The 13,439-nt window shown below is 48.5% G+C and overlaps 1 protein-coding gene across 1 annotated transcript in view; it reads left to right on the forward strand.

Moving 5' to 3' along the window:
- Positions 1–9,433: 9,433 nt before the first annotated feature.
- The window catches only part of CCBE1 (collagen and calcium binding EGF domains 1), a 266,022-nt gene continuing 262,016 nt past the window's right edge, over positions 9,434–13,439 (forward strand). The window contains exons 1-2 of the mRNA XM_038744031.1: positions 9,434–9,760; positions 11,864–11,944. Of these exons, the coding sequence (XP_038599959.1) occupies positions 9,621–9,760; positions 11,864–11,944 (221 nt within the window). The 5' untranslated portion in view covers positions 9,434–9,620. The remainder of the gene's footprint in view (positions 9,761–11,863; positions 11,945–13,439) is intronic.

Consider the following 13,439-nt stretch of genomic DNA (forward strand, 5'->3'; position numbering starts at 1 on the left):
TGCAGGGAGTACTAGGAGAAATTCACGGAAATCAGGTGGCCCACAAACCCTGACCATACTCTGAATTTGTAGAACACTTTCGTATTTCCAAAGCGCTTTTGTCATTTCCTCATTTTGCTCTGCATAATTCTTCAGTTTCAGCCTAAGTTTTGGGACCAGTATGTTTTCCACTTTTGAAGTTGTACCTCTCTCTGACTCAAGGAAGCTTGGCTGCATGTCAGTCAAAAGCAAAACTGGAGGGGATTTCAGTCTGACCTATCTTGTTAAAGGTTAATATGCATAGCACTCAACAATGCATGTTCACTCTTGTTCCTAGAAAATGGCCTTTCCTTAATACGCTAGAGAATGACACAACCCTTTCATTTTGGAAAACTGTTTTGTGCTGTATTTATGGAAAGTTCATAGCTCACCAGCTCTGAAATTTCTAGGCACTCACATCTTCCATTAATCCAAAGTTCAATTAGTGAACCTGATTCTCCCTCTTTTTTTAAAATGGTATTTGTTAAGGGCTTAGTATGTGTCAGGCACTGTAGTAAGCGCTGGGGTAGAAAAAAGATAATCAGGTTAGATACAGTCCATGTCCCAAATGGGGCTCACAGTCTTAATCCCCATTTCACAAATGAGGTAACTGAGGCACAGAGAAGTTTTGCGATTTGCCCAAGGTCACACAGCAGACAAATCAGGATTAGGACCCGCGTTCTCTTATTCCCAGTCCCATGATCTTTCCACTAAGCCAAACTGCTTCTTTGAAGTACATACAAATTCAGGCCTCCGATACTGTTCAGGGCAAAGGAAGCAGCCTGGCTTAGTGGAAAGATCCCGGGCTTGGGAGTCAGAGGTCGTGAGGTCTAATCCCGACTCCACCACTTACCAGCTGTGTGACTTTGGGCAAGTTGCTTAACTTCTCTGTGCCTCAGTTACCTCATCTGTAAAATGGGGATCGAGACTGAGCGCCCCACATGGGACAACCTGATTACCTTGTATCTACCCCAACGCTTATAACAGTGCTTGGCACATAGTGAGCACTTAACAAATACCATCATCATTATTATTATTAAAGGTCACTGAGTAAATGTGGTGATTTGTACTTACAACTTTCTCCTAAAGTACTATAAGATCCTTAATAATAATAGTATTTGTTAAGCGTTTATTATGTGCCAAACACTGGGACAGATAAAAGATAATCTGGTTCAACACAGCCCCTGGCCCATATGGAGCTCACAATATAAGTGGGAGGGTGAACAGGTGTTGAATTTCATAGGGGAGGAAACTGAGGCAAAGAGAAGTTAAATGACTTCCCCAAGGTTATACAGCTGGCAAGTGGCAGAGTCAGAATTAGAACACAGGTCCATGCTCTTTCTGTTAGATCATGCTGCTTCCCTTGTGGGCAGGGATCAGGTCTTTTGTACTCTAAGTGCTTAGTACAGTGCTCTGCACACAGCAAATGATAAATATCATTGACTGTTTGAATTTTGTCCCATGCCATCTCGGAATGCCTTATTGGGGGGGAAATCTCGTGCATAAGAGTCTTGCCTTATGCTGTAGAGTCGTTTCCAACCCATAGTGACACCATGGGCACAACTCTCCCAGAACGCCCCATCTCCATCTGCAATCATACTGCTAGTGTATCTATCGAGTTTTCTTGGTAAAAATATGGAAATGGTTAACCACTGCCTCCTTCCACGCAGTAAATCTGAGTCTCTGCCCTCGACTCTCTCCCCTGCCGCTGCTGCCCAGCACAGGTGAGTTTTGAGGCAGAGCTACAAATATTCTCAAGGGTTCCTGAAGAACTCTCCTTTATATTTGTCCCACTAACCCCTTTTCATGGTATTTATTCAGTGCTTACTATATCCATGTCCTGCATAGAGCTCCAGTCATAATCCCCATTTTACAGATGAGGTAACTGAGACACTGAGAAAGTGAAATGATTTGCCAAGGTCACACAGCAGACAGCAGTGCTGAGATAAGAACCCAGGTTCTCTGATTTCCAGGCTCTTTCCACTGGGCCATGCTGCTTCTCAGCCCTTCTGCATCAATTCACCTCTCTTCCCTTTATCTTGTCGCCACTCAAGCAAACTAATGGGCTCAAGACTAGCTGAGCAAAGGAGACTTCAAGGCCTGATGGCAGAGACTTTAAAACAGTAAGTGGGAAAATTGAAATAGCAATATGGTGCTTTTTCCTACAGGAGCACCAAAAATTCTTAGGTATCAGGTGATTAACTATAATAACCTTGTAAACTAAATTGAAGGTAGATCTTATCCCTTAAGCCCGATGCAGTGCTAAGTGCCTAGGGCAGACCTTGGCACAGATGTTCTCTGCCTTTTCTAGATGGTTTGCTGGAGTCCAGATAGCTCAGATAATAATGATGGCATTTATTAAGTGCTTACTATGTGCAAAGCACTGTTCTAAGATGTGAGCCACAGTCACAAAACAGGGGAGGCAGTGGAGGCAAGCAGGGCAAGAGCTAATTCTTTTGCATTCTAGTTCCAGTGAACCCTACTGCATCATGGACCGTGATCTGGTCTGTATCAGGCAAATTCAATTTTGCAGAATGAAAAAAAATCCATTTTGACTCATATGGACTTGGATTTGCTCCCATTTCTCACCCCTCCCTCAGCCCCATAGCAGTTACTAATATATCCATATTTTATTTATATTAATGTCTGTCTCCCCCCTAGGCTGTAAGCTCATTGTGTTATATTGTATTCTCCCAAGCACTTAGTATAGTGCTCTGCACACAGTAGCAACTCAATAAATGATTGATCCTTGGCATTGTCCTTGACTTCTCTGTGTCATTCAACCCACATATTCAATCCATCACCAAATCCTGTCACTCCCACCTTCATAACATTGCTAAAATCTGCCCTTTCCTGTCCATCCAAACTGCTACCACGTTAATAACAATCACTCATTCTATCCCACCTGGATTACTGCATCAGCCTCCTTGCTGGCCTACCAGCGTCCTGTCTCTCCCCACTCCAGTCCATACTTTACTCTGCTGCCCGGATCATTTTCCTACAAAAACGTTCAGGACATGTCACCCCCCTCCTCCAAAAACTCCAGTGGTTGCCTATCCACCTCCATATCAAACAAGAACTCTTCATTATTGGCTTTAAAGCACTCCATCACCTTTCTCCTCCCCCCATCCCCCACCTTCACCTCTCTTCTTCTACAACCCAGCCCACACACTTGGCTCCACTAGTGCTAGCCTTCTCACTGTCCTTTGATCTCACCTGTTTTGCCTCTGGCCTGGAATGCCCTCCCTCAAATCTGAGAGAAAATTACTCTGCCCCCACTTCAAAGCCTTACTGAAGGCACATTTCCTCCAAGAGGTCTTCCCTCACTAAGCCCCACTTTTCCTTATCTCCCACTCCCTTCTACATCACCCTGACTTGCTTCCTTTGCTCTCCTCACCCCCAAGCTCCATAACACTTATGTATATATCTGTAATTTTATTTATTTGTATTGTCTGTCTCCCCCACTCTAGACTGTAAACATGTTGTGGGTGGGGAATGTCACTGTTTATTGTTGAACTGTCCTTTCCCAAGCACTTAGTACAGTGCTCTGCACACAGAAAGTGCTCAATAAATACGATTGAATGAATGAATGATCCACTGTGCATTAAGTTAAACACTAAGCACATACTTCAAATTAGCAGGTACTGCCCTGGGAAGAGTATATACTCCACTAGTTTGTTGAGACTGGGACTCTGCTAAGACAGATTCAAGTTTTGCCCCGATACATTCGTTGTCATATTTGAGTGCTTACTGTGTGCAAAACACTGTACTATGGCCTTGGGAGAATGCAATATAACAAACAGACACAGTCCTTGCTCCAATCCTGCTACTGGCTAGAAGGAACTAGCAAAGGTTCACTTTTGAGGGAGGACTCCTGGGAGCCCAGTGTGGAGTGGAGCAACAATGGCCGGAGGAGATGAAGCTGCCACTGAGACCCATTTCCCTGTGGTTTCCACCTTTGCCAGCCCAGAGAGAGCTGATTCTAGGTTTTGCACCAAGCTGCCATGGCAGGCACTCTGAGGAGCTGCTGCAGACACTCAGTTGCTGTTTTGATTCATCTCCTCCTGCTGGCTTGGCACGAGAAGGTCTGCCTGGATGAGAATGAGTTTCTGTGAGAATGTATCCTGCCCTGTGCATGTGTTTGGCTACTGCCCTCCCTGTGTCAGTTGCTGCGATCTCTTTTGTGTCTCTTTCTCTGTCTTTTTCCACATCCCTCTCCTGCCTTTTTTTCTCCTGACCACCCTGCTGTCATACAGCAGCCTCTAAGGTAAACTGACATCAGAGCATCTACCTGATCCACCCCTACTCCCCCCTCTCTTTCTAACCTTTTAAATTAGGTAGCCTCAGGGTATACCCAGACTCCTGTCTGACTGGTGGAGGGAAGGGAAACTAACAAGCCACTCTCCCCTCACCCATTTTTCTAGGACAGCAGCAATCAAGCCACCAGACCCAGGCCATTTAGGACACTCACAAAAGCACAGAATCCCTCCCACACCTGTCTCATCCACTCTGCCCTAAATCATAGTTCTTTAGTCTTCCCAGGCTGAATTGTAACAAAAATATAGTATTCACCACTTGTCTTTACGATGACATACTTTAAAGCTCATTAAGTGTGTCTGCCTTTTGGTTTCTGAACTAGTTCCAGCATAACGTTTTTGGGTCAACAATGCTCCCCAAGCATTATTAAAATGATCACTAACTGGATAATGGCAGGAACTTCTATGCTATTGAAGATCAGGTGACAGAGAACTTTAACGTAACCGAAGACCGCAAGGAAGGCTGGTTCTGATCAACAGCTTATACAGTCTGGGATTCTGACCCCGAGAGTGGTTCCAAAGGTATTAGAGGTTTTCTCTGTTTTCTCTGAGCCCCTTGTGGGACAGGAACTGAATCTGATCAGAGCACCCCAGTACTTAGCATGTAGTACTAATGCATGCCATGCATTAGTACTACATGCATGTTTAATGCCCAGCATACCATGTTTAATGCATACCATTGTCATGTGTGGTGGTTGTGTTGCAGTTGGTTTGCCTTGAGATACAGACATTTACTGTATCTCATGGAGCTTCAATTCCAGGGTTTTTAATGGTATATTCTTCTCTCCCTAGAATGAGTCTTCATGCTTTCAGAGGATAAGTACCAATGACAGTCTAGACCTTTGTAAGCATTTGGGATCTTTCTTGCTTAGTTTTTCCCCTTTGTATCTGCCCTAGAAGCCCTATTCTAATTGATCAGCTGCTCAGCAGCTCCCTGAGGGAAAATTATCTCTGCCTCAGATCCCCAACTGCACATTTTTTTAATGCCATTTGAGTCAGTGTACCTCAAATGTTGCACAACCATGCAAAAGAGGCTGCTTAATAAGTACTACTTAATTATTCTGATAACTGATATCTCTTTCTTAATGGGAAGGGGAGAAAAACACAAGGAAAACATGTTCCAAACGAGCTACAATATAACAGAACATAGCTTACATTTTTATAAAGTCATTAAATATCAAGCCACAGTAATTTCTAAGAAAATAGAAACCAAATATTCTCTGAGGGTGACCCTTCCCCTCATTCGTAGGGTTAAATACATTTTTAGCATGTCCAAGAAGGATGCAGTTCTAATAAGCAGAAATGTGTTTATTTTAATTTTGTTTAGCTACTTTCCCTCTGAGTCTAGCCCTTTTATCACTTTGTGCCCCTGTGGTAAATAGCAGATAGATAGCACAGCATTGTGGTCTAGTGGATAGAACCCTGGCCTGGGGGTCAGAAGGATGTGGGTTCTAACCCTGACTACACCACATGTCTGCTGTGTGACCTTGGGCAAGTCACTTCTCTGGGCCTCAGTTTTCTTATTTGTAAAATGGGGATGAAGACTGTGAGCCCCAGGTGGGACAGGACTGCATCCAACCCAATTTGCTTGTATCCACCCCAGCACTTAGTACAGTGCCTGGCATAGAGGAAGCACTTATAAATACCAGTTATATGCTGTAGTTTGAACATTTAAGCCCGAGTCTAAATTCATTTCTAAGTTACCCAACTCACTTCCCTGACCATATTTGTTCTTCTCCCAAAGGGAGTTTTTAATTGGTAAGTGTAGAGCAGTTCTGAATACCACCCCTGGAGTGTATGGGTCTGAACTGTACTGCTAATGTACTGGTGTTTATTATCTGCGGCAATTCTACCAACAGTGAAATAATCCTCATGAAACCACTAGGTAAATTACAAGCCATTACTATTATCATTTAGGAGATCTACTAAGCACATGTATTTTTAGTCGTTTTAGAGAATCATGCTGATTCTGAGCAGGACAAACACTGCTACTCACCCTTAATATGGGCTGTTTTTCCTCTAGACTTAACTCTTTGTGGGCAGAGAACGTGACTGCCAATTTTTGTTTTATTGTACTCTCCCAAACTCTTAGTACAGTGCTCTGCACAAGGTATGTACTCTATAAAAAACACTGATTGACTGATTTCCATGAAACTGGAGCATTACAAGGTCAAAACCACCAGCATAAAATAAATATCTAGTTTGATCAGTCATTTAAGACCTTTTCACTTTTCCCTAACCACACAAAGAACAGGCCCGAGAGTCAGAAGGACCTGGGTTCTAATCCCAACTCTGTCACTGGTCTGCTGTGTAAGCTTGGGCAAATCACTTCATTTCTCTGTGCCTCAATTCCCTCATCTGTAAAATGGGGATTAAAATTCTGAGCCTTAAGTGGAAGACAGACTGTGTCCGATCTGATTTGCTTGTATTTACCCCAGTGCTTATAGAGAAGCAGCGTGGCTAAGTGGAAGGAGCATGGGCTTGTGAGTCAGAGGACATGGGTTCTAATCCCTGCTCTGCCACTTGTCTTCTGTGTGACCTTGGGCAAGCTACTTAACTTCTCTGTGCCTCAGTTACCTCATTTGTAAAATGGGGATTAAGACTGTGAGCCCCATGTAGGACAACCTGATTACCTTGTGTCTACCCGAGCACTTAGGACAGTGCTTTGCTTAACAAATACCATAACTATTATTATTTACCCTAACCAGTTCAACCAAGCATCATATTCATTCATTCAATTGTATTTATTGATTGCTTACTGTGTGCAGAGCATTGTACCCCCTTCCTTCCTCTCCCCCTCATCCCCCGCTCCATCCCCCCATCTTACCTCCTTCCCTTTCCCACAACACCTGTATATATGTATATATGTTTGTATATATTTATTACTCTATTTATTTTACTTGTACATATCTATTCTATTTATATTATTTTGTTAGTATGTTTGGTTTTGTTCTCTGTCTCCTTCTAGACTGTGAGCCCACTGTTGGGTAGGGACTGTCTCTATATGTTGCCAATTTGTACTTCCCAAGCGCTTAGTACAGTGCTCTGCACCCAGTAAGCGCTCAATAAATGTGATTGATTGATTGATTGTACCAAGCACTTGGAAAGTACAATTCAGTAACAGAGACAATCCCTACCCAACAACAGGCTCACAGTCTAGAAGATGGAACTCACCCTATGGCTTTTACATAGTCTTCACTCCCCTTCACCCTCCACCCCAGATTGGTGAACTGGGAGAGAAGGATTCAGGGCAAAATGTAAGATTAAAGATTCATTAATTTATTCGATCGTATTTATTGAGCACTTACTGTGTGCAGAGCACTGTACTAAGTGCTTGGAAAGTACAATTCAGCAACAGAGATAATTGCTACCCAGCAACGGGCTCACAGTCTAGAAGGGGGAGACAGACAACAAAACAAAGATGGCAAAGGAGATTTAACAAGCAGAAATCATGATGCCAAGAGCTGCACACGACTCCACCAGCTGATCCCCCAGTGGGCTGGTGAGGAGACTTCACTGTAAATTAATTTAGGAAAGAATCTAACTCAGCCCCCAGCAGGCTGCGCACACAGAAGGAAGGGCTGCATCTCTGGTCCTCGGATTTCTTCTCTCTACCAGAGCCTCCTGAAAATAGACCTTCTGCAGTCTACATCTTCGCAGTTTCCCTTCTCCCTTTCAAAGATAAAAAAAAAAAAGGACACAAAAAGCAAGCGCATCAGCTGCCTTGATTCGGAGTCGGGGAGTGGAGGGAGGCTACTCCACCTGGTTTCGGATCGCCAGAAATGAATGGACCCGAGGTAGGAAGCGCATTAACCTCCTCGCTCACCTTCCCCTTTTCTAGGATGAGAGTGAGACCAACTCCTCCTCCTCCTCCTCCTCCTCGGGCTGTGCGACCCCGGGGCAAACCGTTAACACCCGCCTCCTCCCCCTTCCCCTCCCTGCCCAAGAGCCAGGAACGAGAGACTCAGACCTAGGCTCTGCCCTCTTAGCCAAGATTACTTACTGTCCAGGCCGGCCGCGATAGCCTCCTCCGGAGCCCTTCTCAGCCCTCAGTCCCTCTGCTCAGCCTGCACCCCTCAAATCCCCTCTTCTCAGCCTGCACCCCTAGACCCAGCCTCCAAAGTCCCCTCTGCTCCGCCTGCACCCCTAGAGTCCCCTCTGCTCAGCCTGAACCCCAGAGTCCCCTCTCCTCAGCCTGCATCGAGTCCCCTCTGCTCAGCCTGCACCCCTAGATCCAGCCCCAGAGTCCCCGCTGCCCAGACTGCAACCCCAGCTCCAGCTCCCAAAGTTCCCACAGTTCAACCTGCACCCCTTCTCTCAAAATCCCCGCTGGTCAGCCTGTCCCCCCATATCCAGCCCTGCTCCCCGAGTCCCCTTTGCTCAGCTTGAACCCCCCAGCTCCCCAAACCCCCACTGGTCAGCCTGCGTCTCCAGCCCCCAAAGTCCCCTCTTCTCTGCCTGCACCCCCAGAGTCCCCTCTGCTTAGCCTACACCCCTAGATCCAGCCCCCCAAATCCCCACTGGTCAGCCTGCACCCCCAGAGTCCCCTCTGCTTAGCCTACACCCCTAGATCCAGCGCCCCAAATCCCCGCTGCTCAGCCTGCACCCCCAGCTCCCCAAATCCCCGCTGGTCAGCCTGCACCCCTAGCCCCCAAAGTCCCCTCTGCTCAGCCTGCACCCCTAGATCCAGCCCCCCACATCCCCGCTGGCCCGCCTGCACCCCCAGAGTCCCCGCTGCTCAGCCTGCACCCCCAGCCCTAGCCCCCAAAGTCCCCTCTGCTCAGCCTGCACCCCCAGAGTCCCCTCTGCTCAGCCTGCACCCCTAGACCCAGCCCCCCCAAATCCTCGCTGATCAGCCTGCACCCCCAGAGTCCCCGCTGCTCAGCCTGCACCCCCAGCTCCCCCAATCCCCGCTGGTCAGCCCGCACCCCCAGCCCTAGCCCCCAAAGTCCCCTCTGCTCAGCCTGCACCCCTAGACCCAGCCCCCCAAATCCCCGCTGGCCAGCCTGCACCCCGGCCCCCAAAGTTCCCCCAGGTCAGCCTGCACCCCCCCGGCTTTGCTCCGTCCCCACTCCCGGCACGTGGGCGTCGTCCACCGGGCGGGCAGGTGGTGTAGACGCCCCTGCTTCCCGGCGCCCCCTGCCGGCCAGCGGGAACTCCCCGCGGCCTGGGGCCGGAGGAGGAGGGAAAGGAGGAGAAGGAGGAGGGAAAGGAGGAGAAGGAGGAAGGCGAAAGAAGGCGGCAGGCGGGAGCCGGGGCTCCGAAGAAGTCCGGAGAAGCCCCCTCATGGTGCCGGTGCCGGTGTGGCCGCCTTGCGGGAGAGGAGGGGTGAGCAGACAGTTGCCCAGGAGCCTGGCTCCTCTGCTCCTGCTCCTGGCTCTGGGACCCGCGTGGACCTCCAGGGTGGAGCCCGAAGACGGACCCAGGTGAGCCGGCCCCCCGCCCACCAACCCCGGGAGAAGCCCCTGTGCCCGCCCCTGCCCCAGCTTCAACCGGGCCCCCGCTCTTCTTCCCGACCTCTCCCTAATGGGTCCCCCGGAGTCCCGACGGCCCCACACCTTGCCCTCTGTCCACCAGGTATCCAGACCCGGGACCGCCTCCCTATTGGTCCACGGAGCCCGGGCTCCCAGCCCTAGTCCCCTGCCCACCCGCTATCCAGAGCCAGGACCCCCAACTCTTCCCTATTGGTCCCCGGAATCTGGAATCCCAGCCCTAGCTCCTTGTGCACCCGATATCCAGAGCCAGGATCCCTAATTCTTCTCTATTGGTCCCCGGAGCCCGTACTCCCAGCCCTAGCCCCCTGTCCACCCGGTATCCAGAGCCAGGGCCCCTAATTCTTCTCTATTGGTCCCCGGAGCCCGTACTCCCAGCCCTATCCCCTTGTCCACTCGGTATCCAGAGCCAGGACCCCCCCAACTCTTCCCTATTGGTCCCCGGAGTCCGGAATCCCAGCACTAGCCCCTTGTCCACCCGGTATCCAGTGCTAGGACCCCCAACTCTTCCCTATTGGTCCCCGGAGTCCGAACTCCCAGCCCTAGCCCCCTGTCCACCCGGTGTCCAGAGCCAGGACCCCCAACTCTTCCCTATTGGTCCCCGGAGTCCGAACTCCCAGCCCTACCCCCTTGTCCACTCGGTATCCAGAGCCAGGACCCCCCAACTCTTCCCTATTGGTCCCTGGAGTCCGGAATCCCAGCACTAGTCCCCTGTGCACCCGGTATCCAGAGCTAGGACCCCTATTTCTTCCCTATTGGTCCCCTAAGTCGATACTCCCAGCCCTAGCCCCCTGTCCACCTGGTATCCAGAGACAGGACCCCCAATTCTTCCCTATTGGTCCCCAGAGTTTGGAATCCCAGCCCTAGCCCCCTGCCCATCTGGTATCCAGAACCAGGACCCCCAATTCTTCCCTATTGGTCCCCAGAGTCCAGAATCCCAGCCCTAGCCCCCCGTCCTCTAGGTCCCCAGAGTCCGGACCCCCAACCCCTAACAATTATAATAATAATGATGCTATTTGTTAAGTGCTTACTATGTGTCAATCACTGTTCTAAGCACTGGGGGAGATACAAGATTATCAGGTTGTCCTAGGTGGGGCTCACAGTCTTAATCCTCATTTTACAGATGACTTAACTGAGGCACAGAAATGTGAAGTGATTTGCCCAAAGTCACACAGCTGACAAGTGGCAGAGAGGGATTAGAACCCAAGACCTCTGAGTCCCAAGCTCATGGTCTTTCCACTAAACCATGCTGCCCCCCTAGCCCCTTGTCCACCCAGTACCCAGAGCCACAACCCCCTCCTCCTTCCTATCGGTCTCCGGAGTCCCGACTCCCCGCCCCTAATGATGATAATAATAATAATAATAATAATAATAATAATAATAATAATAAATAGTATTTGTTAAGCATTTACTGTGTGCCAGGTACCGTACTAAGCACTGGGGTGGATACAAGGAAATGGGATTGGACACAGTCCCTGTCCCATGTAAGGCTCCCAGTCTCAATCCCCATGTTACAGATGAGGTAACCGAGGCACAGAGAAGTGAAGTGACTTGTCCAAGGTCACACAGCAGACAAGTGGTGGAGCCGGGATAGAACCCACGACACCCCTAGCCCCTTTGTGGGAAGCAGTGTGGCTTAGTGGAAAGTGCCCGGGCTTGGGAGTGAGAGGACTTGGCTTCTAATCCCTGCTCTGCCACTTGTCAGCTGTGTGACCTTGGGCAAATCACTTAACTTCTCTGGGCTTCAGTTCCCTCATCTGTCAAATGGGGATTAAGACTGTGAGCCCCACGTGGGACAACCTGATTAGTCTTATCTACCCCAGTGCTTAGAACAGTGCTTGGCACATAGTAAGTGCTTAACAAATGCCATCATTATTATTTCTCCACTCGATACCCAGAGCCTGGACCGCCAATCCTCTCTCTACTCAATCCCCAGAATCCACACCCCCCGCAGGACACGGAGCCTGGGCTGTTCCCTCCCCTGCACCCGTGACCCTCATATGGTAAACTGCTTTTCTGTTGCACCTTTCCCTGCAGAGAGATCTGCTCCGAAAACAAGATTGCTACCACCACCTACCCATGCCTGAAACCCACCGGCGAGGTCACCACTTGTTTCAGGTGAGACATGTGAGGGCGAGAGTGGGAAAGGGCCAGGCCAGGCGAGGCTTCGCCTGCTCTATTCTGAGATCTGTAAAGGCAGCGACGGGAAGAGGCCCAGCAAGATTGTTCCCTGTCTCCGAAGGGTCGAGGATGCCGTGATGCAGGTGCTGGCAGTAGTAGTAGTGGCAGTAGTAGTCATTAAGCACTTACTGTGTGCCAAGCACTGAGAAAGTGTACAAATGGGAACTGGTTAACCCCAAGGAGCCAGGTGTCTGTTGGATAATTTAGAATTCTAAGTTTGGAAACTTAGAATTCCAGGAAATTTAGCATTTAGAATTAGAATTAAATTTAGAATTTAGCATTGCTCAAGTCCAGGACGACTAAGCACAACATTGTGCATACTCAGCCCCTGTCCTGAGCCCAGTAAGGGCCTTAAAGCTTTTCTAACTATAAAATATGCTTTGATTCCGATTCAGTGGATCCTTAATTTTCTGGCTTGCAGACGATAGGGCAAGGACTACCCCATTGTTGAAAGTACATTTAGAAAAATGAGTATAAAAACCTTGGTGAACAAATCAGTATCCGCTCCACCACATTAAACTGAGAGTTCAGGCAGTTATGACTTCCCCAGGGATACGACTTGGACAGGTTCTATAGCTGCCGCTAACTGTAAGCTCACTGTGGGCAGGGAACAAGTCTTCCAACTCTACTATTATTGTACTCTTCCAAGCACTTAGTACAGTGCTTTGCACACAGTAAGCACTCAGTGAATACCATTGATTGCCTGCTCCCAATGTTACATCTGATAGTTGTAGGTATAGACATTCCCTGCCTGCCCTTGTCTGTTTCCAGTGGCTTTTCTGCCCCTCCAACTCCATGCACCCTGAACTCAGGGGTGGGTTCAAGTTATGGGTGGAGTGGCAGGGGAACTGCCAAGAACAGGAGCTGGTAGCAGTGGGGAGGAATTTACAGTGTAATTTCTACTAGCCTTTAATGCTTGATTGTCATTATCAGGGTTGGTTTTGGAAAGGATCCTAGCCTATAGCTTTTGAGTCTGGGAAAATATGCCCTGTAGTACAGCCATTTATTACACAAAGTTTAGTGCTCTTTGCCCAGTAAGTGCTTGATAAATACTGTTGATTAATTATTCAACCACATTATCAAGGAACAAACTTGGTTGTATCATGGGTTATAATAACAATTATGATATTTGTTAGGCAGTTACTATGTGCCCGTTTAAGGCACTAAAAGCTGGGGTAGATACAAAATAGTCAGATTAGACACAGTCCCTGTCCCACATAGGGCTCACAGACAAAGGGGGAGGAAGAACAGGAATTTTTTCCCCCTATTTTGCAGTTGAGGAAGCTGAGGCACCGAGAAGTCAAGTGACTTGCTCAAGGTCACAGAGCAGGCAAATGGTAGAGGCAGGTATTACCTGTAGTTAGGTGTTGACATTGTCTAGCTTGGTGTACTGGAACTTCACCAACCTTAAATAATTGTGCCAGAACAGAAC

Source organism: Tachyglossus aculeatus, chromosome 3 (genome assembly GCF_015852505.1).
Source record: "Tachyglossus aculeatus isolate mTacAcu1 chromosome 3, mTacAcu1.pri, whole genome shotgun sequence".
Lineage (NCBI taxonomy): Eukaryota > Metazoa > Chordata > Mammalia > Monotremata > Tachyglossidae > Tachyglossus > Tachyglossus aculeatus.